The sequence below is a fragment of the Eubalaena glacialis genome, chromosome 8, assembly GCF_028564815.1.
Source record: "Eubalaena glacialis isolate mEubGla1 chromosome 8, mEubGla1.1.hap2.+ XY, whole genome shotgun sequence".
Taxonomy (NCBI): domain Eukaryota; kingdom Metazoa; phylum Chordata; class Mammalia; order Artiodactyla; family Balaenidae; genus Eubalaena; species Eubalaena glacialis.
The window spans coordinates 15727193-15753493 of record NC_083723.1 but is presented as its reverse complement, the minus strand read 5'-3'; the positions used below and the strand labels follow the sequence as shown (position 1 = coordinate 15753493).

The window sequence follows — 26301 nt, the reverse complement described above, 5'->3', positions numbered from 1 at the left end:
ATGTTCTTGGATTGGAAGAAACAATATTGTGAAAATGACTATACTACCCAAAGCAATCTACAGATTCAATGCAATCCCTATCAAATTACCAATGGCATTTTTTACAGAACTAGAACAAAAAATCTTAAAATTTGTATGGAGACACAAAAGACCACAAATAGCCTAAGCAGTCTTGAGGGAAAAAAACGGAGCTGGAGGAATCAGACTCCCTGACTTCAGACTATAATACAAAGCTACAGTGATCAAGACAATATTGTACTGGCACAAAAACAGAAATATAGATCACTGGAACAGGATAGAAAGCCCAGAGATAAACCCACGCACCTATGGTCAACTAATCTATGACAAAGGAGGCAAGGATATACAATGGAGAAAAGACAGTCTCTTTAATAACTGGTGCTAGGAAAACTGGACAGCTACATGTAAAAGAATGAAATTAGAACAATCCCTAACACCATACACAAAAATAAACTCAAAATGGATTAGAGACCTAAATGTAAGACTGGACACTGTAAAACTCTTAGAGGAAAACATAGGAAGAACACTCTCTGACATAAATCACAGCAAGATCTTTTTTGATCCACCTCCTAGAGTAATGGAAATAAAAACAAAAATAAACAAATGGGACCTAATGAAACTTCAAAGCTTTTGCACAGCAAAGGAAACTACAAACAAAATGAAAAGACAACCCTCGGAATGGGAGAAAACATTTGCAAACGAATCAACGGACAAAGGATTAATCTCCAAAATATATAAACAGCTCATGCAGCTCAATATTAAAAAAACAAACAACCCAATCCCAAAATGGGCATTAAGACCTAAATAGACATTTCTCCAAAGAAGACATACAGACGGCCAAAAAGCACATAAAAAGCTGCTCAACATCACTAATTATTAGAGAAATGCAAATCAAAACTACAATGAGGTATCACCTCACACCAGTTAGAATGGGCATCATCAGAAAATCTACAAACAACAAATGCTGGAGAGGGTCTGGAGAAAAGGGAACCCTCTTGCACTGTTGGTGGGAATGTAAATTGATACAGCCACTATGGAGAACAGTATCGAGGTTCCTTGAAAAACTAAAAATAGAATTACCATATGACCCAGCAATCCCACTACTGGGCATATACCCAGAGAAAACCATCAAAAAGGCACATGCACCCCAATGTTCACTGCAGCACTATTTACAATAACCAGGTCATGGAAGCAACCTACATGTCCATCGGCAGACGAATGGATAAAGAAGATGTGGTACATATATACAATGGAATATTACTCAGCCATAAAAAGGAACAAAATTGGGTCATTTGTTGAGACGTGGATGGATCTAGAGACTGTCATACAGAGTGAAGTAAGTCAGAAAGAGGAAAACAAATATCGTATATTAACGCATATAGGTGGAACCTAGAAAAGTGGTACAGATGAACCGGTTTGCAGGGCAGAAACTGAGACACAGATGTAGAGAACAAACATATGGACACCAAGGGGGGAAAGTGGTGGGGGTGGGCGTGGTGGTGTGATGAATTGGGAGATTGGGATTGACATGTATACACTGATGTTTATCAAATTGCTGACTAATAGCCTGCTGTATAAAAAAATAAATAAAATAAAATTCAAAAAAAAAGAATAAAGCTACTATAATCATCAAAAAAAATAGCATCCCTATAATAACACAAAATCATTATCACAGGAAAAAATATAAAAATGTTCTCAATAAACAATGAAAGTAAAAAAATGACAAAAAAGGCCAGGGAGTGGGCATGGTAAAGCATAACAACAAGGCCCCCACTGAATCACACTTGCTGATTTCCATACCCTTGTATACAGTCCTTTTCCACACAGACCCTGGGTTTGAGTGGCTTTGGTCAATGGGACATCAGCAAATATGCCACTAAACTGAGGCTTGGTAAGTCCTCATGCACTGGGGCTTGCCCTAACTGGAACTCTGAGACCACCATGATGGGATAAAGCCCAGGACAAGAGAGACCAGCTGTCCCAGCCATCTCAGCTGAGATGCCTGCTGGCTGCCAGTAACCATGAGTGAGTTTAGACAAGACCCAAAGAAATGTCCAGTCAAACCACAGAATCATGAGACTTAATCATGACCTACAAAAAAAACTTAATTAAACCTTAGGACTAGAAAATAATATAAAGATTTACCTGATCTCAAGGTAGAAAAGACTTTCTAAATATTAAAGCAAAGTTCAAAATTAAAGGAAAAGATCTGACAAATGAAGACTTCAAACTCCTCCACATTAAAAAAATGTTTTTAACTAAAAAGCACGTTTTCAATATATCAACAAACGGTTAACACATTTATAATATAGTGAGCAATGCCCTGGTAGGAAAATGAGCAAATATTATGCTCTTGAAATTCACACACAAAAAAGAAATAAAAAAACAAAAAATGTTCAAACTCATCAATAACCAAAGTGATGCAAATTGTAAACACCAGTTTAAAAATCTCTCAAACTGACAAAGTTCTAAAAATGTTTGGTGTTCATAAGTATTTCATGAAATGGAAACACAAACTGATGTTGGTGGGTAAGCTGGGACAACTGTGTGGAAGAACAATTCAGGTATATACATCTATCTATCTATCTAAAAATGATTTCTTAAAACATGTATACTTTCTGACCCAAAATTTCACTCAAGAAGTTTACGTTAGATATATAACCAGAGATTTAAGTAGAGATGTAAGATATCCACCTAAACTTTATTTTGAACGGGAAAAATATCTGAAATATCCTTTTTCCACTAGGGGATTTGTTAAATAAAAAATAGTACATCCATAAAATGGATAGTGAACAACCATTAAAACACATCTCAAGGGACTTCCCTCGAGGTGCACTGGTTAAGACTCCGTGCTCCCAACGCAGGGGGCCCAGGTTCCATCCCTGGTCAGGGAACTAGATCCCACATGCATGCTGCAACTAAGAGTTTGAATGCCACAACTAAGGAGACTGCCTACTGCAACTAAGGAGCCCATGTGCCGTGAGTAAAGGAGCCAGAGAGCTGCAACTAAGGAGCCCGCCTGCCACAACTAAGACCCGGCGCAACCAAAGAAATTTAAAAAAAAATTATCTCAAAAAATATTTAACAACATAGGAAACCAATCACGATAAAATGCTAAGTAAAAATGCAAGATACAAAACTACACGTGCATTATCATCCCAATTTTGTGAAGGGGATGAATACAAATGCACATTCACAACCTCACACACACATATACTTATTTATCTCCAAGAAATTCCAGAAAAATGTACATCACCATGTTAATAGTGCTTTTGTTCTTGGTAGGATTATAAGCTATTTTCACTGTTTTCTTTACATATTCTCTATTTCCTATATAATGATTATTTTTAAAAGCCATCAACATTGACCCAATAATTATGCTTCTTATAAACTGACCTACTGATACATTCTGAAGTGTGGGCAGAAATGTGAATTTTCCTACCATAGCATTGTTCAGGATCACAAAAAATCAGAAATAACATAAATGTCCCAAATGTAAGTGGTTAAGAAAATATGGCACTGCAGTGCAGTCTTTTAAAATTTGTCAAGAAATTTTCATAAAGTTGAAAAGGGGGAAAAGATAGAAAATTATAACTACAATATAATTTCCACCATATGAAACATATATGAAAATGTACACAGTCTAGGAAAAAAAATTAGAAGAAAACATACTGCAAAGTCTACAGCTCTAAACAAGACTGTGGGTGATTTTAAGTTTCTATTTTATGCTTATATTTTTAGAAAGGGAGTATAACGGCTGTGTAATATTTTGGAAGAAAATGTTTAAAAATTATTAAATCTTTTAGAAGAATATTTGTTAATGACTTGAGAAAGACTAATACTACTACATCATTTTAAATAAGGCCCTTGAGCACCTGTGGATTTTGGTACTCTCGGAGGTCCTGGCACCAATCCCTCACGGATACCTAGTGGCAACTGTATGTTAAGGAAAAACAACAGGTGCAAACATGTCCTATATACAATATGGTCTCAATTTTTTAAAAGACAATTGCAACTTTTACATGCAAATCTCAAACATGTGAACCCAAGAAAACAGTGAATAGAATACAATTCACCAAAATATTAACAGTGGTTATCTTTAATTAGTGAGATCAATAATTTAGTATTCTTCTTTATATTTTTCTGCATTGTTCAAATATAAATCAAGACATTTTTGAAAAGAATAAGTACATGGGGTGTGCTCAGAGCAGGGGGTGTGAAATGGCTTGTTTGTTTACAACACACCCGACAGGAATCTGGGTTCATTGTGACAAGGGGCACAAAACTTGTGGCCTTCCTATGAACAAATACCCAACACGTGTCCCCCTGCACCTCCACGTGGCTGCTGGGCAGGACCAGTGGGACCGGGCTCAGTACTGGAAGGAAAGCTACAGTATTTAGTGGGGGAGTTTGCCACCTAGAGCCTGTCTGGTCCACATGTGGGTGAGCCATGAGTGCTCTTATAGGTATAAAGGCTTTGAACCCCTCTCTTCAAGGAAAAAAGAAAAACAGATTCCAACTATATGCCATTCTGGAAAAGGCAAAACAATGGAGACAATAAAAAGATCAACAGTTGCCAGGAATTTGGGGGGAGAGGGGAGATGAATACATACAGTACAGAAGTCTTTATGAGCAGTGAAAATACTTTGTATGACATTATAATGATTTTATGTCATCCTATTTTTATCCAAAGCCATAGAACGTGCAACACTATTCACTTTATAAAGTGAACCCTAAGATGAACTAGGGAGTTTGGTGATTATGATGTGTCAGTGCAGTTCAGCCTTGGTTAAAAAAAAAAGTCTTAAAAAGAATTAACACTCGGGGTAGACATTTTTGGCAAAACTTTTGTTTCACTTTTATATATGTATACATATTATATATGTGTGTGTTTGTTGGATTGTGATGTAAAATGTACTTTTTAGATTAAAAAAATTTGCAGGCTACTGTAGCTATACTGGCAAATAAAAGCACAAATTAATCTCAAAAAAATAAAAAATAAAGAGAGTAAGTACAACTTACTTAAGAATGTTTTCCCATGTTTGACTGTCATAAAATGCATGGCTCCAACTCATTTTGACTGTTCCAACAATGACATTTTGTGAAAACACATCTGATCCCAATTTTCGATAAAGTTCCTCACATTCATCCAGGGGCATGTGAAACAATCCCAACATGAATGCTAATATAGCACCTGAAAGAAAGAATCCTTAGTTTTTATCAGCACTGCCATTATAGTACTTATAAGATCTCCTGAGTCATAGACTTGGTTAAAATTCTAGCTTTGATACTTTTTAACTGTGTCACCTGAGACAAACTACTTAACCTCCCAGAGCCCCAATTTTTTTCATCTATAAAATAAGGATAATAACAGTAACTAAAATTTACATGTTCTTATAACACTGGGATAACACACATAATCAATGAGGATTCAATAAATACTAACCACTGATGATGACGATAATTTAAAAATATATAAAAATGTGTTGTTTTGCATTAAATAAAATAATATATAATTAAGATACCATGGTAGATAATGTCCTTTCTAACCTTAATAAATTCCTTAGTTTTAGTCAGAGAATACAGTATATTTGACAACTTACCAATTCATTAAAATGATTACTCCTTCAGGTTGGTCCTGGGAACCAATGTAATAAATAAAGAAATTAGGTCTCTGGGATGTCTTTTTAAACAGCTGACTGCATACCCTAGCTGCACTTGATAGGACACACTGCCACCTAGTGTACCTAACTGGCGTAGCCCTGAACTAAGGAGGAAAAGGGGAGAAGAACGCTTTGAGTGAGAGGGTGGTAGGGGCGAAGACCTGTAGAGCATCACTGCTTACATTAAGATTACGAACAAAGTAAAAAACAGGAAATCACTATTATAAGGTATTTTAAATATTTTATGTATTTTATTAGTCTTACTCTAGTAAAAGATAAGTCAGCTTGTTTTAAAATACACTGTATGGCATAACTATATGATAGAAATTGTTACTTATCAATTTGCAGAAAATGTTTAATTAACACAAGAAATAACTTGCCAAAATAAAAAATAAGTTGCTTTCAAGAAGAGCTACTATAAAGATGAACAGATATTAAAAAACTGAATTTTATTGAATGGTTAAGGACATTACCCTTAAACTAAATATATATTTTTAACTTTATAAAAACTAAATGTGCAGGGACTTCCCTGGTGGTCCAGTGGTTAAGAATCCACCTTCCAATGTAGGGGACGTGCGTTCGATCCCTGGTCAGGGAACAAAGATCCCACATGTTGCGGGCCAACTAAGCCTGTGAGCTCTAGAGACCGTGCGCCACAACTAGAGAGCCTGCACACTGCAACTACTGAGCCTGCACGCCACAACTAGAGAGAAGCCCGCATGCCACAATGAAGAGCCTGCATGCCGCAACTAAGATCCCGTGTGTCGCAACTAAGACCCAACGCAGCCAAAACAAACACTAAATGTGCAAACAAAATTTCTACATTAGAATATACAAAATGGTTAAAAGAAAGGAAAATTATAAGCACTATATTATAAGTTAAGGTTAAAGTAAGCTAGAAGACACAATGGAAAAGATATATTGTGATAAGTGCAGAAACGTACATATTACATAAACAAATACTCTACTCGATAGATGAATCTCTGGTTTAAATTTCTCTTCATTGAGCACCCACCTACTAACAATGGTGCCAAAGCAAGAAGTTAGCTTGTAGATATGTTTAAAGGTTTAAATTGCTAGGACCATTCCAAAATTTAACAGAAATGGCCAGGGTAACAGCTCCAGGAAAAAATACCAAGAACACTTGCACTGTGAAGGTCTCTTTAAGAAAAATTTCCATCGTTATATCAATTGGGGATATACATATTATTTTCCTATCCTGAGAGTCACAAGGCATTTTTAACATGCTAGAAAATCTCAGAAGTCCCTCTGTAAAGAAACCTGTTTTAACTTTCTTTAACCCAACCTTTTCCATATCTGCTATCATCTTGAGGAATCATTGTTCAGTGGAACATCACAGGAATCACCGATTCCTTATACTTCTGAATTATCCCTACAACTGCTCTCATTTAGTTTTCACAATGGAGCATCAATTAATGTGTCCTTTGGGAATATCTGTCATACTTGACACAGATAATTTAGAGAAATCATTTGATTTTGTTGCTGGTAGTCTTTAGGTCTACTATTATAATTCCAAAGAGTGAGAAAATATAGAAAAGTCTATGAAGATAAACTAATGTAAAGTGAGAAATTATCAGGCCAAATAGTAAAATGTACAGCAGGGATCTGCAATGCTAACAGTCCTTGAGTGTTACCTGGGAGGTAAGCAGTAGCTACAGGTACCCTGAGAGGCTTCATGTACACACTGGGGGATGGGGGTGATGCATGGGTGAGAGAGTTGATGTAAGAAATAGAAAAACAAAACAAACAGAAAGCAAAACAAAAATTTATCTGTTGGTGAGTCAGTGAAAACTAGAAAATTATTCAGAAGCAATCATATTCTAAGCTGCCAATTTCTTCTACACAAGCATGAAACTAGAATTTTAAATGTACATCGACTAGCAATATTAAAAAGCTTTTAAAAAACATAGATTCTCACATTTATCCATGTGGTTTCGAACAACCAGATAAAAAAGGATATAAGAAGCAATTTCCTCACAGAGGGACACCTTTCACAAGAAAGTAAAATCTTATCCATCCTCAATGTTCTGTTTGTTCAAGCACAATTTGAGTACCTATCACTTTGCTACTTTCCTTCAGGTGACTATACCATAAGGTGACAATTCATAATTTATACTTGTCACTGTGGCTTATTCAAACCATATTAGAAAAGCACGCTAAAATCTACTTCTGAATATTAACTTATTCCCAATAAACATTTTTAAAAGTTCATTAAGCAAATCAAAGGTCTATTCATCATCAAAACACGAAACTAACATCCATCACTTCAGGAAATGACCAGGATCTTAAACATGAGTGCCTAATGTTATTTTTCTTAATGCACTGCTGGGATGCACCACGTCCACATGATAATAACAATCACCTGTGCTTACACCACAAATGTAATCAAAGAGTTGATGAACTGGCTTCTGAGTAAGTTCAACTAATTTTCGTAGGGTCTGAAGAGCAACCACACCCCTGTAGGAAAAATAAAAGGCAAAAATGAGAATTCTTGTTTTAAGGAAAGTTAAACTACTGAATAAAACAATCTTTGGTTTCCTAGCTTATATGCTAACATGAAAACTAATAATATAAATTAGCATCAGTTAAAACTGACAAAGGTTTCTGGATCACTTTTGAAAATCTAGTATCTAAATAATGGTTATTAAAACCTGTGTCATGGCACCACTTTTGAATTTACACTAGTATCTCTTTAAATAAGACAACAAATATATGGCAATGTAAAGTATTTTATCAAACACTCCAACTGTGGAAATTCCTTCAAACTTCCACTCACCAGTTTTGGGGTGCCACGTACTGGGTTTCTCCACTTACCAATGTGGTTGGTTACCTGTGCTTCTATACATTTCATGTATTTTACTAGTCATACTTTTAAGCTTTCTTTTATTTATTCATTTTTAAAAACTTGCAACTACCTCAAAACAAGGCTTTGCACTAAGAATGTATTAATTTATGTGCTGACTTTGTTCATATCTGGACCCTTGCAAAAGGCAGCAAGTAGCTTCATGATGGAATGTGAAAGATGAAACAGCCTAGGAGGTGCAGGCCAATTCAGGGTGTGTGTAACACCTGGAAAATCCTTAATACTGGGGGATATACAGACATACTGAAAAGTTCTAATCCCAATACAAGGTGTGGAGCAGAGAACACAGTATTAGTCAGGCACTACAAAATAAAATTTAGAGTGTCAAATTGTGCTTTGATACTACGAGCACAAAGTTACTAGAAAACATCATTAAGACGTTTTCATAGAAAACGAAAGATACAGATTTTTTTTTTAATTGCCAGAAGTAATGTGGATTTGAAGAGCGGTCAGAGAAGAAAAGATGGCTTATGAGAGCGATACACTGTGAATTCAATGTATTTTTAATGTGAGACATGAAGAATGAAAGATCATGCTGGGTAAAACATATCTAACAGTGTGCCCTCCATTATCTTATGAAAAGGAAATAAAACATGCACATGTATATATTCAAACAGAAAACAATATTTGAAGAAATAAATCAAAGTAGTAAAAATAACCTTGGAATTGTGAGCTATGATTGTTTCGTTTGGTTTGTTTTTCTTTATACTTTTTTTTTTCCCTCCCCAGTTTCACTTGTATAAGCCAGAAGGAAACTAATTTAAAATGCAGTATTTATAAATTAATTCAGGACAAATTTAAAAATAAATATTATTGCTAGGTTGATTCTACATGCCTAACACTCTACCAGGCTCTCATAGACAAAAGAAATGTTAAGACATGGGTTCTTTTCTCACGAGCCTTCTTCCCTTACTCCTTTCAATACCAATTTCCCATTCTGGCTGCTTTCTCATAGTCCCCTAAACCGAGGTTTCCCAACAGCAACACCACTGACATTTTGGGCCAGGTAACCTTTTGTTGTAGGGACTGTCCTAGGCATTGGAGGATATTTAGCACAACTGTCCTCTCCTCACTGAATGTAAGTAGCAATCCCCCAACTGTCACAATTAAAATGTCTCCAGACACAGACAAATACTCTCTAGAGGGCAAAATCACCTCCAGTGGAGAATCACTGATCTAACCCCACCTTCATCCTAACCAGCCTCTAGATTTTCCCAAATATCTTCACTCTAATTTCCTCCCTGTATGACTAATAAAACTCCTATTCTATGAAATCAAGTATTACTTACTGATCACAATCTCTTTTCACTATATAGCTCCCTCACTCTAAACGTACATTTGAATGTTCTTCCATGTTCTTATTTCAGATCTCTTCTCAACTGTTATTTTTTCAAAAACTCATAGTCATGATCACTCTTTAGAGAGTAACAGCACTGTTACCCTCTATCCCTTTACTTTGCTTTACATTTCTTCATAGCACCGATTACTACTCAATAATACATTTTTGTTTTTCTACTTGTTGTCTCTTAAGGGAAGAGCAGAGATGGCAGGGAACTGGAACACAAGCTAGAAATTTTAGGGGGAAAGGTTCATGAAATGAAGTCAAAGCATCTAACAAACAAATAAGGAAGTAGACAGACTAAGACCGAATAGGAAGCATGGATGGATTGCCATTAGTACGAAGGGAGCCTGATGGTGAAATTATCTCCTTCTGAGCTTGGCATCTGTGAGAAGATGTAGGGAGTCAGGAAGTTACTGCCATAGGCTCCTTTCCTAACAATCACTTTATTACTAGTTGACTGACATATGGGTAAGATAAATACAATAAAAAACAGCTAATATTATAGAACACTGCCAAGATTTTAAGAGAATCACGGTTGATAAACTGTCTTAAACTACCAAAAACGTCTGAAAAGACGTAACTAAAATATAAATACTAGGTCACATTAAAATCAAAGGAAAGGGATTTGCTCATGGCTCCTCATGGTTATAGATCCAGAAATGTAATTCTCTTCTGATCCAGAAGAAACCCATCTTAGCTGGAGAAATAACTGAGAGTCTGTTAGTTTTAGGACAACAGTATCCGTGTGGCTGACAGGGTCTTGGTGCTCTGGCCGGGTGTCAGGCCTGTGTCTCTGAGGTGGGAGAGCCGAGTTCAGGACATTGGTCTGCCGGAGACCTCATGTAGTATCAAACGGCGAAAGCTCTCCCAGAGAGCTCCATCTCAACGCTAAGACCCACCTCCACACAACAACCAGCAAGCTACAGTGCAGGACACCCTATGCCAAACAACTACAAGACAGGAACACAACCCTACCCATTAGCAGAGAGGCTGCCTAAAATCATAATAAGGTCACAGACACCCCAAAATACACCATCGGACTCGGTCCTGCCCAGCAGAAAGACAAGGCCCAGACTCATCCACCAAAACACAGGCACCAGTACCCTCCACCAGGAAGGTTACACAACCCACTAAACCAACCTTAGCCACTTGGGGGCAGACACCAAAAATAACGGGAGCTACGAACCTGCAGCCTGCGAAAAGGGGACCACAAACGCAGAAAGTTAAGCAAAATGAAAAGGCAGAGAAATACACAGCAGATGAAGGAGCAAGGTAAAAACAAACCAGACCAAACAAATGAAGAGGAAATAGGAAGTCTACCTGAAAAAGAATTCAGAGTAATGATAGTAAAGATGATCCAAAATCTTGGAAATAGACGCAGAAATTACAAGAAACGTACAACAAGGACCTAGAAGAATTAAAGAGCAAACAAACAATGATGAACAACACAATAAATGAAACTAAAAACTCTCTAGAAGGAATCAATAGCAGAAAAACTGAGGCAGAAGAACGGATAAGTGACCTGGAACATAAAATAGTGGAAATAACTACTGTAGAGCAGAATAAAGAAAAAAGAATGAAAAGAATTGAGGACAGTCTCAGAGACCTCTGGGATAACATCAAATGCACCAACATTCGAATTACAGGGGGTCCCAGAGGAAGAAGAGAAAAAGAAAGTGACTGAGAAAATATCTGAAGAGATTATACTTGAAAACTTCCCTAATATGGGAAAGGAAATAGTCAATCAAGTCCAGGAAGTGCAGAGAGTCCCATACAAGATAAATCCAAGGAGAAACACGCCAAGACACATATTAATCAAACTAACGAAAATTAAATACAAAGAAAAAATATTAAAAGCAGCAAGGGAAAAACACCAAATAGCATACAAAGGAATCCCCATAAGGTTAACAGCTGACTTTCAGCAGAGACTCTGCAAGCCAGAAGGGAGTGGCAGGACATATTTAAAGCGATGAAAGGGAAAAACCTACACCAAGATTACTCTACCCTGCAAGGATCTCATTGAGATTCGACAGAGAAATTACAACCTTTACAGACAAGCAAAAGCTAAGAGAATTCAGCACCACCAAACCAGCTTTACAACAAATGCTAAAGGAACTTCTCTACGCAGGAAACACAAGAGAAGGAAGACACCTACAGTAACAAACCCAAAACAATTAACAAAATGGTAATAGGAACATATATATCAATACTTACCTTAAATGTAAATGGATTAAATGCTCCAACCAAAAGACACAGGCTGGCTGAATGGATACAAAAACAAGACCCGTATAGATGCTGTCTACAAGAGACCCACTTCAGACCTAGGGACACATACAGACTGAAAGTGAGGGGATGGAGAAAGATATTCCATGCAAATGGAAATCAAAACAAAGCTGGAGCAGCAATTTTCATATCAGACAAAATAGACTTTAAAATAAAAACTATAACAAGAGACAAAGAAGGACACTATATAATGATCAAGGGATCAAACCAAGAAGAAGATATAACAATTGTAAATATTTATGCACCCAACATAGGAGCACCTCAATACATATGGCAAATGCTAACAGCCATAAAAGGGGAAATCAACAGTAACACAATCATAGTAGGGGACTTTAACACCCCACTTTCACCAATGGACAGATCATCCAAAATGAAAATAAATAAGGAAACACAAGCTTTAAATGATACATTAAACAAGATGGACTTAATGGATATGTATAGGACATTCCTTCCAAAAACAACAGAATACACTTTCTTCTCAAGTGCTCATGGAACATTCTCCAGGATACATCATATCCTGAGTCACAAATCAAGCCTTGGTTAATTTAAGAAAATTGAAATCGTATCAAGTATCTTCTCCGACCACAATGCTATAAGACTAGATATCAATTACAGGAAAAAATCTGTAAAAAATACAAACACATGGAGGCTAAACAATACACCACTAAATAACCAAGAGATCACTGAAGAAATCAAAGAGGAAATCAAAAAATACCTAGAAACAAACGACAATGAAAACACAACAACCCAAAACCTATGGGATGCAGCAAAAGCAGTTCTAAGAGGGAAGTTAAGACCAATACAATCCCACCTCAAGAAACAAGAAACATCTCAAACAACCTAACCTTACACCTAAAGCAATCGAGAAAGAAGAACAAAAAAACCCCAGATAGCAGAAGGAAAGAAATTATAAAGATCAGATCAGAAATAAATGAAAAAGAAATGAAGGAAACAATATCAAAGATCAACAAAACTAAAAGCTGGTTCTTTGAGAAGATAAACAAAATTGATAAACCATTAGCCAGACTCATCAAGAAAAAAAGGGAGAAGACTCAAATCAATAGAACTAGAAATGAAAAAGGAGAGTAACAATTGACACTACAGAAATACAAAGGATCATGAGAGATTACTACAAGCAACCACATGCCAATAAAATGGACAACCTGGAAGAAACAGACAAATTCTTAGAAAAGCACAACCTTCCAAGACTGAACCAGGAAGAAATAGAAAATATAAACAGGCACTGAAATTGAGACTGTGATTAAAAATCTTCCAACAAACAAAAGACCAGGACCAGATGCCTTCACAGGCGAATTCTATCAAACATTTACAGAAGAGTTAACACCTATCCTTCTCAAACTCTTCCAAAATATAGCAGAGGGAGGAACACTCCCAAACTCATTCTATGAGGCCACCATCACCCTGATACCAAAACCAGACAAAGATGTCACAAAGAAAGAAAAATACAGGCCAATATCACTGATGAACATAGATGCAAAAATCCTCAACAAAACACTAGCAAACAGAATCCAACAGCACATTAAAAGGATCATACACCATGATCAAGTGGGGTTTATCCCAGGAATGCAAGGATTCTTCAACATACGCAAATCAATCAATGTGATAAACCATATTAACAAACTGAAGGAGAAAAACCATATGATCATCTCAATAGATGCAGAAAAAGCTTTTAACAAAATTCAACACCCATTTATGATAAAAACCCTCCAGAAAGTAGGCATAGAGGGAACTTACATCAACATAATAAAGGCCATATATGACAAACCCACAGCCAACATCATTCTCAATGGTGAAAAACTGAAACCATTTCCTCTAAGATCAGGAACAAGACAAGGTTGTCCACTCTCACCACTATTATTCAACATAGTTTTGGAAGTTTTAGCCACAGCAATCAGGGAAGAAAAAGAAATAAAAGGAATCCAAATCGGAAAAGATGAAGTAGACCTATCACTGTTTGCAGATGACATGATACTACACATAGAGAATCCTAAAGATGCTACCAGAAAACTACTAGAAATAATTAATGAATTTGGTAAAGTAGCAGGATACAAAATCAATGCACAGAAATCTCTTGCATTCCTATACACTAATGATGAAAAATCTGAAAGAGAAATTAAGGAAACACTCCCATTTGCCACTGCAACAAAAAGAATAAAATACCTAGGAATAAACCTACCTAAGGAGACAAAAGACCTGTATGCGGAAAACTATAAGACACTGATGAAAGAAATTAAAGATGATACAAACAGATAGAGAGATATACCATGTTCTTGGATTGGAAGAATCAACATCATGAAAATGACTATAGTACCCAAAGCAATCTACAGATTCAATGCAATCCCTATCAAACTACCAATGGCATTTTTCACAGAACTAGAACAAGAAATATCACAGTTTGTATGGAAACAAAAAAGACCCCGAAGTGCCAAAGCAATACTGAGAAAAAAAAACGGAGCTGGAGGAATCAGGCTCCTGGACTTCAGACTATACTACAAAGGTACAGTAATCAAGACAGTATGGTACTCGCACAAAAACAGAAATATGGATCAACGGAACAGGATAGAAAGCCCAGAGATAAACCCACAATAAAAATATGGTCACCTTATTTTTGATAAAGAAGCCAAGAATACATAATGGAGAAAAGACAGCCTCTTCAGTAAGTGGTGCTGGGAAAACTGGACAGCTACATGTAAAAGAATGAAATTAGAACACTCCCTAACACCATACACAAAAATAAACTCAAAATGGACTAAAGACCTAAATGTAAGACCAGATACCATAAAACTCTTAGAGGAAAACACAGGAAGAACACTCTTTGACATAAACTGCAGCAAGATCTTCTTTGACCCACCTCCCAGAGTAATGGAAATAAAAACAAAAATAAACAAATGGGACCTAATGAAACTTAAAAGCTTTTGCACAGAAAACGAAACCATAAACAAGACGAAAAGACAACCCTCAGTATGGAAGAAAATATTTGCAAATGAAGCAATTGAGAAAGGATTAAAATTTACAAGCATCTCATGCAGCTCAATATCAAAAAAACAAACAACCCATTCCAAAAATGGGCAGAAGCCCTAAATAGACATTTCTCCAAAGAAGATATACAGATTGCCAACAAACACATGAAAGGATGCTCAACATCACTAATCATTAGAGAAATGCAAATCAAACACATAATGAGGTATCACCGCACACCAGACAGAATGGCCATCATCAAAAAGTCTACAAACAGTAAATTCTGGAGAGGGTGTGGAGGAAAGGGAACCCTCTGGCACTGTTGGTGGGAATGTAAATTGATACAGCCACTATGGAAAATAGTATGGAGGTTCCTTAAAAAACTGTAAATAGAACCACCATACGACCCAGCAATCCCACTACTGGGCATATACCCTGAGGAAACCATAATTCAAAGAGTCATGTACCACATGTTCACTGCAGCACTATTTACAATAGCCAGGACATGGAAGCAACCTAAGGGCCCATCGACAGATGAACGGATAAAGAAGATGTGGCACATATTTACAATGGAATATTACTCAGCCATAAAAAGAAATGAAATTGAGTTATTTGTAGTGAGGTGGCTGGACCTAGAGTCTGTCATACAGAGTGAAATAAGTCAGAAAGAGAAAAACAAATACCGTATGCTAACACATATATATGGAATCTAAAAAAAAAAAAAAAAAAAAAAAGTTCTGAAGAACCTAGGGGCAGGACAGGAATAAAGACGCAGACGTAGAGAATGGACTTGAGGACACAGGGAGTGGGAAGGGTAAGCTGGGACGAAGTGAGAGAGTGGCATGGACATATATACACTACCAAATGTAAAATAGACAGCTAGTGGGAAGCAGCCGCATAGCGCAGGGAGATCAGCTCGGTGCTTTGTGACCACCCAGAAGGGTGGGATAGGGAGGGTGGGAGGGAGACGCAAGAGGGTGGAGATATGCAGATATATGTATATGTATAGCTGGTTCACTTTGTTATACAGCAGAAGCTAACACACCGTTGTAAAGCAATTTTACTCCAATAAAGATGTTAAGAAAAAAAAAATCAAAGGAAATTCAGGTATATGTTCAAAATAAGTTCTTAGATTTATAAATTAGTAATTTAAGAAAAACGATTTCATGTTTTATTTTAAAAATTTGACTTTATAATGATATAAATACACTGAATCAGCTTAAAAAATTCCTACAGGGCTTCCCTGGTGGCGCAGTGGTTGAGAGTCTGCCTGCCGATGCAGGGCACACGGGTTCGAGCCCTGGTCTGGGAGGATCCCGCGTGCCGCGGAGCGGCTGGGCCCGTGAGCCACAGTTGCTGAGCCTGCGCGTCTGGAGCCTGTGCTCCGCCCCAGGAGAGGCCGCGATAGTGAGAGGCCCGCGCGCCGCGATGAGGAGTGGCCCCCGCTTGCCGCAACTGGAGAAGGCCCTCGCACAGAAGCGAAGACCCAACGCAGCCATAAATAAATAAATAAACCCAAAGTTTAAAAAAAAAAAAAAAAAAATTCCTACAACTGAACTAGATGTATAGTTTTTTTTGAAGTGTAATTGCATATGACATTGTGTTAGTTCCATGTGTACAACATAATGATTCAACATTTGTATGCACTGCAAAATGATCAGTCCAATAAGCCTATTAACCATCTATCACTATAAGTCATAAAATTTTTTTTCCTGTCATGACAACATTCAAGATTTAGTTTTTTAGCAACTTTCAAATTTGCAATACAATATTATTGACTATATTCCCTATGCTGTACATTACATCCGCATGACTTATTTTATAACTGGAAATTTGTACCTTTTGATCCTCTTCTCCATTCCGCCCACCCTCCAATCCCCCTTCCAACTGGAAACCACCAATCTGTTCTCTGTATCTTTGAGTTTTGTCTTGTTTTGTTTGCTTTGTTTCTTAGATTCCACATATAAGTGAAATCATATGGTATTTGTCTTTCCCTGTCTGACTTATTTCACTTAGCACGATAACCTCAAGTTCCACCCATGCTGTCGCAAATGGCAAGATTTCATTCTTTTTTATGGCTGAGTATTATTTCTGTGTGTGTAGTACCTATACGTGTGTGTGTGTGTATACTTATCCCTCACATATTCTTTATCCATCACATATTCTTTATCCATTCATCCATCAGTGGACACAGACTGTTTCTATATCTCGGTTATTGTAAATAATGCTGCAATAAACTAGAGGTACATATATCTTTTCAAATTAGTGTTTTGTTTTCTCTGGATAAATATCCAGAAGTGAAATTGTTGGATAATATGGTAGTTCTATTTTTAATATTTAGGATCTATAGTTTTAAAAAATCATTTTTTCTAACAGACTCACGAACATACAGAACAGTCTTGTAGTTGTCAAGGGGGAGGGGGTTGGGGGAGGATGGAGTGGGAGGCTGGGGTTAGCAGATGTAAGATGTTATATATAAAATGGATAAACAACAAGGTCCTACTGTATAGCACAGAGAACTATATTCAATATCTTTGATAAACCATAATGGAAAAGAATATATAAAAAAAGAATATGTGTATAACTGAATCACTTTGCTCTTCAACAGAAATTAACACATTTCAAATCAACTATACTTCGATAAAAAAAAATTTTTTTTTAATCTTTTTTCTAGCCTTACCTTGTTCCTCCACCATCAATTGTGAGAATCCGGATTCCTCTTCCTTTCACTGGATCCACGTAGCCAATTAAGGCCAAAATTTCTCTAACTGCAGCCTGAAGAGTTTCATCCTTAATTTGTCTCAATCGTAGTAAATACGGAATAATTTTTTCCTATATTGAGAGAAAAGATATTTTGTTGCTTTTGTCAAATCAAGAGTGAAGATGTAAGATTATTTTTAACACATACAGATCATGACAAGATAATATCTTTATGATCTTAGAACAGGCAAAGATTTCTTAAATAGGACACAAAGTGCTAACCATAAAGGAAAATATTTATAAACTGGACTATATTAAAATTAAGAATATCTACTCATCGGGACTTCCCTGGCGATCCAGTGGTTAAGACTCCACGCTTCCACTGCAGGGGGCATGGGTTCCATCACTAGTCAGGGAACCAAGATTCCGCATGCTGTGCAATGCGGCCAGGAAAAAAAAAAAAAAGAGTATCTACTTGTCAAAAACGATTAGAAAGAGTGAAAAGGTAGCCCACAGCCTGGGAGAATATATTTATCAGACACATATATGTATGTGTATGTATATATATAATATATACGTATGTTACAATACATATAAAAAGACTTACATCCATAATATATAAAGAAATTCAACAAATCAGTAAGAAAAAGCTGGTCAACCCAATGGAAAAACGAGCAAGACCTGGAATAGGCACTTCATGAGGGCGGTATACAAAAGGCCAGTAAACACTGGAAAGTTGCTGAACTTCACAGTTACCAGAGAAATACAAATTAAAGCCACAATTTAACATCACTAAACATCTAACAAAATGGCTAAAATAAAAAAATGATATAAAGCATTGGAGAGGAAATAACACAACCAGGAGGCTCATACAGTTCTGGTGAAAGTATCAACTGGTATAAGCACTTTGTAAAACCATTTGGCAGTACGCACTGAAGATGAGAACAGGCATACTCTATAACCAGGACTACTCCTCTTTGGTATATATCCCAAAGAAATGAAGACTTATGTTTTCCAAAAGATACATCCGAGAAGCACTATTCCTAAATATTCCCAAACTGGAAACTATCCAAATGTCCATCAGTAGTAAAATGGATAAATACATTGCACTATATTCATACAATAGAACACATAACAATGAGAATGAATGTTCCTTAACTACACCCATCAATATAGAAGGTTCTCACAAACATAATGTTGAGTGGGAGAAAAAAAAAAGACATAAAAGAGCACATGTTGTATCATTCCATTTATATAACACACAGAAAGAGGTACAACTAATATACACTGCTAGAAAATTGGTCAATCTTTTTAAAGATAATGACTGGAAGGGGGCATAAAGGAGTTTTTGGAGTGCTTTGGGTAACATTCTGTTTCCCAGTTGGGTGGTTGTTATATAGATGTGTTCAATTTTTGAAAATTCATGGAGCTGTATACTTTTAGTATGTATATTTTCTTTTTTCTTTTTTTTTCAAATTTTTATTTATTTTATTTATTTTATTTTTGGCTGTGTTTGGTCTTCGTTGCTGCGTGCGGGCTTTTCTCTGGTTGCGGCGAGCAGGGGCTACTTTTCATTGCGGTGCACGGGCTTCTCATTGCTATGGCTTCTCTTGTTGCGGAGCGCAGACTTTAGGTGCGCGGGCTTCAGTAGTTGTGGCACGCGGGCTCAGTAGTCGTGGCTCACGGGCTCTAGAGCGCAGGCTCAATAGTTGTGGTGCACAGGCTTAGTTGCTCCACAGCATGTGGGATCTTCCCGGACCAGGGCTCGAACCCGTGTCCCCTGCATTGGCAGGCGATTCTTAACCACTGCACCACCAGGGAAGCCCTATATTTTTTACATATAATGCTTTTTAAAAAATTTTAAAAGAAAAGAAACATGAATCAGCTTGAAGGACCCCTACTAGTCATATTTAAGACAAATTCAGCATTTAGAAAAAAGGGAGGAGGGGAAAGATTACAGAAACACAATTTATGAAAAACTATGAGGGCATAATGATAATAAAAAGAAAAAAAGAAAAAAATGCCAAAAATCCATCTCACCGTTGAGGCAGCTTTTAAACCAACTCTTGAAGATGGAGGTGTGGGGAGATGCAGAGTTTGCATCTCCCCACAACTAGAGCACCTGCCGGACACTGGTGGGGGACCCCAATGCCCAAGGAGATGGGAAGAACCCCCAAGCGAACAAGTAGGACGTGGGGGGACTGAGGTGGGAAGAGAAGTGGAGGCCAGACAGGAACGGCGCCCCTCAGGGGTGGCTGAGAGGGGGGAGGGGTTCCCACGCCTAGAGGGACCCTCGGGGCCTTGGATCAGGGTGGAGGAGGCCCAGTGTTTCTCCTGCCCAAATGGCTGGGGAAGTCTGCCCTCAGAGGTCCTACGCCCTCAGTGGTCCCCTTCAGGCCGGGTTGGTCCTGGGGGCATAGGAGGGAGGCCGGGACAGAACAAGAGAGGCAGGCAGGAGGAGCCCTCCAGGACCAGAGGAGAGGGAAAGGTGCAGAGGGTGTTTGCCTCGTCCACTCGAGCCCAGGAAGCCTGCTGGGCTCCCAGGTGGGTCCTCCACCCTCTGAGACCACAGGCAGGAGGCACACCTAAGCCCCTTCTGTTCTGTTGAGCTTAAGCTCCCCCTACGTCCCCCCACTCCGGGCCTTTTCCAGCCCTGTGGGTCTTAAACATAGGTCCCATGCACCGCCCAAACCTCACCCTTGCTTAGGCCCCGCCCTCCACAGCCAAGGCCTTTTCCACCTTTTTACCTCCTCCTCTTTTTTGTTTCACCTATATTTTTATTTTTTTTTTTTTTACTTTTTTTTTTTTATTTTTTTATTTTTTTAAACATCTTTATTGAAGTATAATTGCTTTACAATGGTGTGCTAGCTTCTGCTTTACAACAAAGTGAATCAGTTACACATATACATATGTTGCCATATCTCTTCCCTCTTGCATCTCCCTCTCTCCCACCCTCCCTATCCCACCCCTCTAGGTGGTCACAAAGCACCGAGCTGATCTCCCTGTGCTATGCGGCTGCTTCCCACTAGTTATCTATTTTACATTTGGTAGTGTATATATGTCCATGACACTCTCTCACCCTGTCACATCTCACCCCTCCCCCTCCCCATATCCTCAAGTCCATTCTCTAGTAGGTCTGTGTCTTTATTCCCATCTTGCCACTAGGTTCTTCATGACCTCTTTTTTTTTTTTTTTTCCCTTAGATTCCATATATATGTGTTAGCATACTGTATTTGTTTTTCTCTTTCTGACTTACTTCACTCTGTATGACAGACTCTAACTCCATCCACCTCATTACAAACACCTCCATTTCATTTCTTTTTATGGCTGAGTAATATTCCATTGTATATATGTGCCACATCTTCTTTATCCATTCATCCGATGATGGACACCTAGGTTGCTTCCATGTCCTGGCTATTGTAAACAGAGCTGCAATGAATATTTTGGTACATGACTCTTTCTGAATTATGGTTTTCTCAGGGAATATGCCCAGCAGTGGGATTGCTGGGTCATATGGTAGTTCTATTTTTAGTTTTTTAAGGAACCTCCATACTGTTCTCCATAGTGGCTGTATCAATTTACATTCCCACCAACAGTGCAAGAGTGTTCCCTTTTCTCCACACCCTCTCCAGCATTTATTGTTTCTAGATTTTTTGATGATGGCCATTCTGACCGGTGTGAGATGATACCTCATTGTAGTTTTGATTTGCATTTCTCTAATGATTAATGATGTTGAGCATTCTTTCATGTGTCTGTTGGCAATCTGTATCTCTTCTTTGGAGAAATGTCTATTTAGGTCTTCTGCCCATTTTTGGATTGGGTTGTTTGTTTTTTTGTTATTGAGCTGCATGAGCTGCTTGTAAATCTTGGAGATTAATCCTTTGTCCATTGCTTCATTTGCAAATATTTTCTCCCATTCTGAGGGTTGTCTTTTGGTCTTGTTTATGGTTTCCTTTGCTGTGCAAAAGCTTTTAAGTTTCATTAGGTCCCATTTGTTTATTTGTGTTTTTATTTCCATTTCTCTAGGACCTGGGTCAAAAAGGATCTTGCTGTGACTTATGTCATACAGTGTTCTGCCTATGTTTTCCTCTAAGAGTTTGATAGTGTCTGGCCTTACACTTAGGTCTTTAATCCATTTTGAGTTTATTTTTGTGTATGGTGTTAGGGAGTGTTCTAATTTCATACTTTTACATGTACCTGTCCAATTTTCCCAGCACCACTTATTGAAGAGGCTGTCTTTTCTCCACTGTATATGCTTGCCTCCTTTATCAAAGATAAGGTGACCATATGTGCGTGGGCTTATCTCTGGGCTTTCTATCCTGTTCCATTGATCTATATTTCTGTTTTTGTGCCAGTACCAAACTGTCTTGATTACTGTAGCTTTGTAATATAGTCTGAAGTCAGGGAGCCTGATTCCTCCAGCTCCATTTTTCGTTCTCAAGATTGCTTTGGCTATTCGGGGTCTTTTGTGTTTCCATACAAATTGTGAAATTTTTTGTTCTAGTTCTGTGAAAAATGCCAGTGGTAGTTTGATAGGGATTGCATTGAATCTGTAGATTGCTTTGGGTAGCAGAGTCATTTTCACAATGTTTATTCTTCCAATCCAAGAACATGGTATATCTCTCCATCTATTTGTATCATCTTTAATTTCTTTCATCAGTGTCCTATAAATTTCTGCATACAGGTCTTTTGTCTCCTTAGGTAGGTTTATTCCTAGGTATTTTATTCTTTTTGTTGCAATGGTAAATGGGAGTGTTTTCTTAATTTCACTTTCAGATTTTTCATCATTAGTATACAGGAATGCAAGAAATTTCTGTGCATTAATTTTGTATCCTGCTACTTTACCAAATTCATTGATTAGCTCTAGTAGTTTTCTGGTAGCATCTTTTGGATTCTCTATGTATAGTATCATGTCATCTGCAAACAGTGACAGCTTTACTTCTTCTTTTCCGATTTGGATTCCTTTTATTTCTTTTTCGTCTCTGATTGCTGTGGCTAACACTTCCAAAACTATGTTGAATAATAGTGGTGAGAGTGGGCAACCTTGTCTTGTTCCTGATCTTAGTGGAAATGGTTTCAGTTTTTCACCATTGAGGACAATGTTGGCTGTGGGTTTGTCATATACGGCCTTTATTATGTTGAGGAAAGTTCCCTCTATGCCTACTTTCTGCAGGACTTTTATCATAAATGGGTGTTGGATTTTGTCGAAAGCTTTCTCTGCATCTATTGAGATGATCATATGGTTTTTCTCCTTCAATTTGTTAATATGATGTATCACGTTGATTGATTTGCGTATATTGAAGAATCCTTGCATTCCTGGAAAAACCCCACTTGATCATGGTGTATGATCCTTTTAATGTGCTGTTGGATTCTGTTTGCTAGTATTTTGTTGAGGATTTTTGCATCTATGTTCATCAGTGATATTGGCCTGTAGTTTTCTTTCTTTGTGACATCTTTGCCTGGTTTTGGTATCAGGGTGATGGTGGCCTCGTAGAATGAGTTGGGGAGTGTTCCTCCCTCTGCAATATTTTGGAAGAGTTTGAGAAGGATAGGTGTTAGCTCTTCTCTAAATGTTTGATAGAATTCGCCTGTGAAGCCATCTGGTCCTGGGCTTTTGTGTGTTGGAAGATTTTTAATCACAGTTTCAATTTCAGTGCTTGTGATTGGTCTGTTCATATTTTCTATTTCTTCCTGGTTCAGTCTCGGCAGGTTGTGCATTTCTAAGAATCTGTCCATTTCTTCCAGGTTGTCCATTTTATTAGCATAGAGTTGCTTGTAGTAATCTCTTATGATCGTTTGTATTTCTGCAGTGTCAGTGGTTACTTCTCCTTTTTCATTTCTAATTCTATTAATTTGAGTCTTCTCCTTTTTTCTCTTGATGAGTCTGGCTAATGGTTTATCAATTTTGTTTATCTTCTCAAAGAACCAGCTTTTAGTTTCATTGATTTTTGCTATTGTTTCCTTCATTTCTTTTTCATTTATTTCTGATCTGATCTTTATGATTTCTTTCCTTCTGCTAGCTTTGGGGTTTTTTTGTTCTTCTTTCTCTAATTGCTTTAGGTGCAAGGTTAGGTTGTTTATTCGAGATGTTTCCTGTTTCTTGATGTAGGCTTGTATTGCTATAAACTTCCCTCTTAGAACTGCTTTTGCTGCATCCCATAGGTTTTGGATCGTCGTGTCTCCATTGTCATTTGTTTCTAGGTATTTTTTGATTTCCCCTTTGATTTCTTCAGTGATCACTTCGTTATTAAGTAGTGTATTGTGTAGCCTCCATGTGTTTGTATTTTTTACAGATCTTTTCCTGTAATTGATATCTTGTCTCATAGCGTTGTGGTCGGAAAAGATACTTGATACGATTTCAATTTTTTTAAATTTACCAAGGCTTGATTTGTGACCCAAGATATGATCTATCCTGGAGAATGTTCCATGAGCACTTGAGAAAAATGTGTATTCTGTTGTTTTTGGGTGGAATGTCCTATAAATATCAATTAAGTCCATCTTGTTTAATGTATCATTTAAAGCTTGTGTTTCCTTATTTATTTTCATTTTGGATGATCTGTCCATTGGTGAAAGTGGGGTGTTAAAGTCCCCTACTATGATTGTGTTACTGTCGATTTCCCCTTTTATGGCTGTTAGTATTTGCCTTATGTATTGAGGTGCTCCTATGTTGGGTGCATAAATATTTACAATTGTTATACCTTCCTCTTGGATCGATCCCTTGATCATTATATAGTGTCCGTCTTTGTCTCTTGTAATTGTCTTTATTTTAAAGTCTATTTTGTCTGATATGAGAATTGCTACTCCAGCTTTCTTTTGATTTCCATTTGCATGGAATATCTTTTTCCATCCCCTCACTTTTAGTCTGTATGTGTCTCTAGGTCTGAAGTGGGTCTCTTGTAGACAGCATATATATGGGTCTTGTTTTTGTATCCATTCAGCCAGTCTGTGTCTTTTGGTGGGAGCATTTAATCCATTTACATTTAAGGTAATTATCGATATGTATGTTCCTATTCCCATTTTCTTAAATGTTTTGGGTTTGTTATTGTAGGTGTTTTCCTTCTCTTGTGTTTCTTGCCTAGAGAAGTTCCTTTAGCATTTGTTGTAAAGCTGGTTTGGTGGTGCTGAACTCTCTCAGCTTTTGCTTGTCTGTAAAGGTTTTAATTTCTCCATCAAATCTGAATGAGATCCTTGCTGGGTAGAGTAATCTTGGTTGTAGGTTTTTCTCCTTCATCACTTTAAGTATATCCTGCCACTCCCTTCTGGCTTGCAGCGTTTCTGCTGAAAGATCAGCTGTTAACCTTATGGGGATGCCCTTGTGTGTTATCTGTTGTTTTTCCCTTGCTGCTTTTAATATGTTTTCTTTATATTTAATTTTTGATAGTTTGATTAATATGTGTCTTGGTGTGTTTCTCCTTGGATTTATCCTGTATGGGACTCTCTGTGCTTCCAGGACTTGATTAACTATTTCCTTTCCCATATTAGGGAAGTTTTCAACTATAATCTCTTCAAATATTTTCTCAGTCCCTTTCTTTTTCTCTTCTTCTTCTGGGACCCCTATAATTCGAATGTTGGTGCGTTTAATGTTGTCCCAGAGGTCTCTGAGACTGTCCTCAGTTCTTTTCATTCTTTTTTCTTTATTCTGGTCTGCAGTAGTTATTTCCACCATTTTATCTTCCAGGTCACTTATCCGTTCTTCTGCCTCAGTTATTCTGCTATTGATCCCATCTAGAGTATTTTTAATTTCATTTATTGTGCTTGTCATCGTTTCTTGGTTCCTCTTTAGTTCTTCTACGTCCTTGTTAAATGTTTCTTGCATTTTGTCTATTCTATTTCCAAGACTTTGGATCATCCTTACTATCATTATTCTGAATTCTTTTTCAGGTAGACTACCTATTTCCTCTTCATTTGTTAGGTCTGGTGTGTTTTGACCCTGCTCCTTCATCTGCTGTGTGTTTTTCTGTCTTCTCATTTTGCTTATCTTACTGTGTTTGGGGTCTCCTTTTCACAGGCTGCAGGTTCGTAGTTCCCGTTGTTTTTGGTATCTGTCCCCAGTGGCTAAGGTTGGTTCAGTGGGTTGTGTAGGCTTCCTGGTGGAGGAGACTAGTGCCTGTGTTCTGGTGGATGAGGCTGGATGTTGTCTTTCTGGTGGGTTCGTCCACGTCTGGTGGTGTGTTTTGGGGTGTCTGTGGCCTTATTATGATTTTAGGCAGCCTCTCTGTTAATGGATGGGGCTGTGTTCCTCTCTTGCTAGTTGTTTGGCATAGGGTGTCCAGCACTGTAGCTTGCTGGTCGTTGAGTGAAGTTGGGTCTTGATGTTGAGATGGAGATCTGTGAGAGATTTTCGCCGTTTGGTATTACGTGGAGCTGGGAGGTCTCTTGTGGACCAGTGTCCTGAAGTTGGCTCTCCCACCTCAGAGGCACAGCCCTGATGC

At 37.7% G+C, this 26301-nt stretch overlaps 1 protein-coding gene and 1 non-coding gene across 4 annotated transcripts in view; one reads left to right on the top strand and one right to left on the bottom strand.

The window, feature by feature from the left end:
* The window catches only part of LOC133096748 (calcium-independent phospholipase A2-gamma-like), a 143183-nt gene that overhangs the window by 20916 nt on the left and 95966 nt on the right, over positions 1-26301 (bottom strand). For 2 of the 3 annotated variants that reach the window (XM_061198415.1, XM_061198414.1), the window contains exons 4-6: positions 17850-18001; positions 8065-8159; positions 5041-5212 (exon numbers count right to left, since the gene is read on the bottom strand). In XM_061198415.1, the coding sequence (XP_061054398.1) occupies positions 5041-5212; positions 8065-8159; positions 17850-18001 (419 nt within the window). The remainder of the gene's footprint in view (positions 1-5040; positions 5213-8064; positions 8160-17849; positions 18002-26301) is intronic. The other variant, XM_061198416.1, reaches the window with a different exon arrangement.
* Positions 4212-4338, top strand: LOC133097076 (small nucleolar RNA SNORA11). Its single transcript, XR_009701951.1, has one exon. It is a non-coding gene; the product is annotated as a small nucleolar RNA SNORA11 (small nucleolar RNA).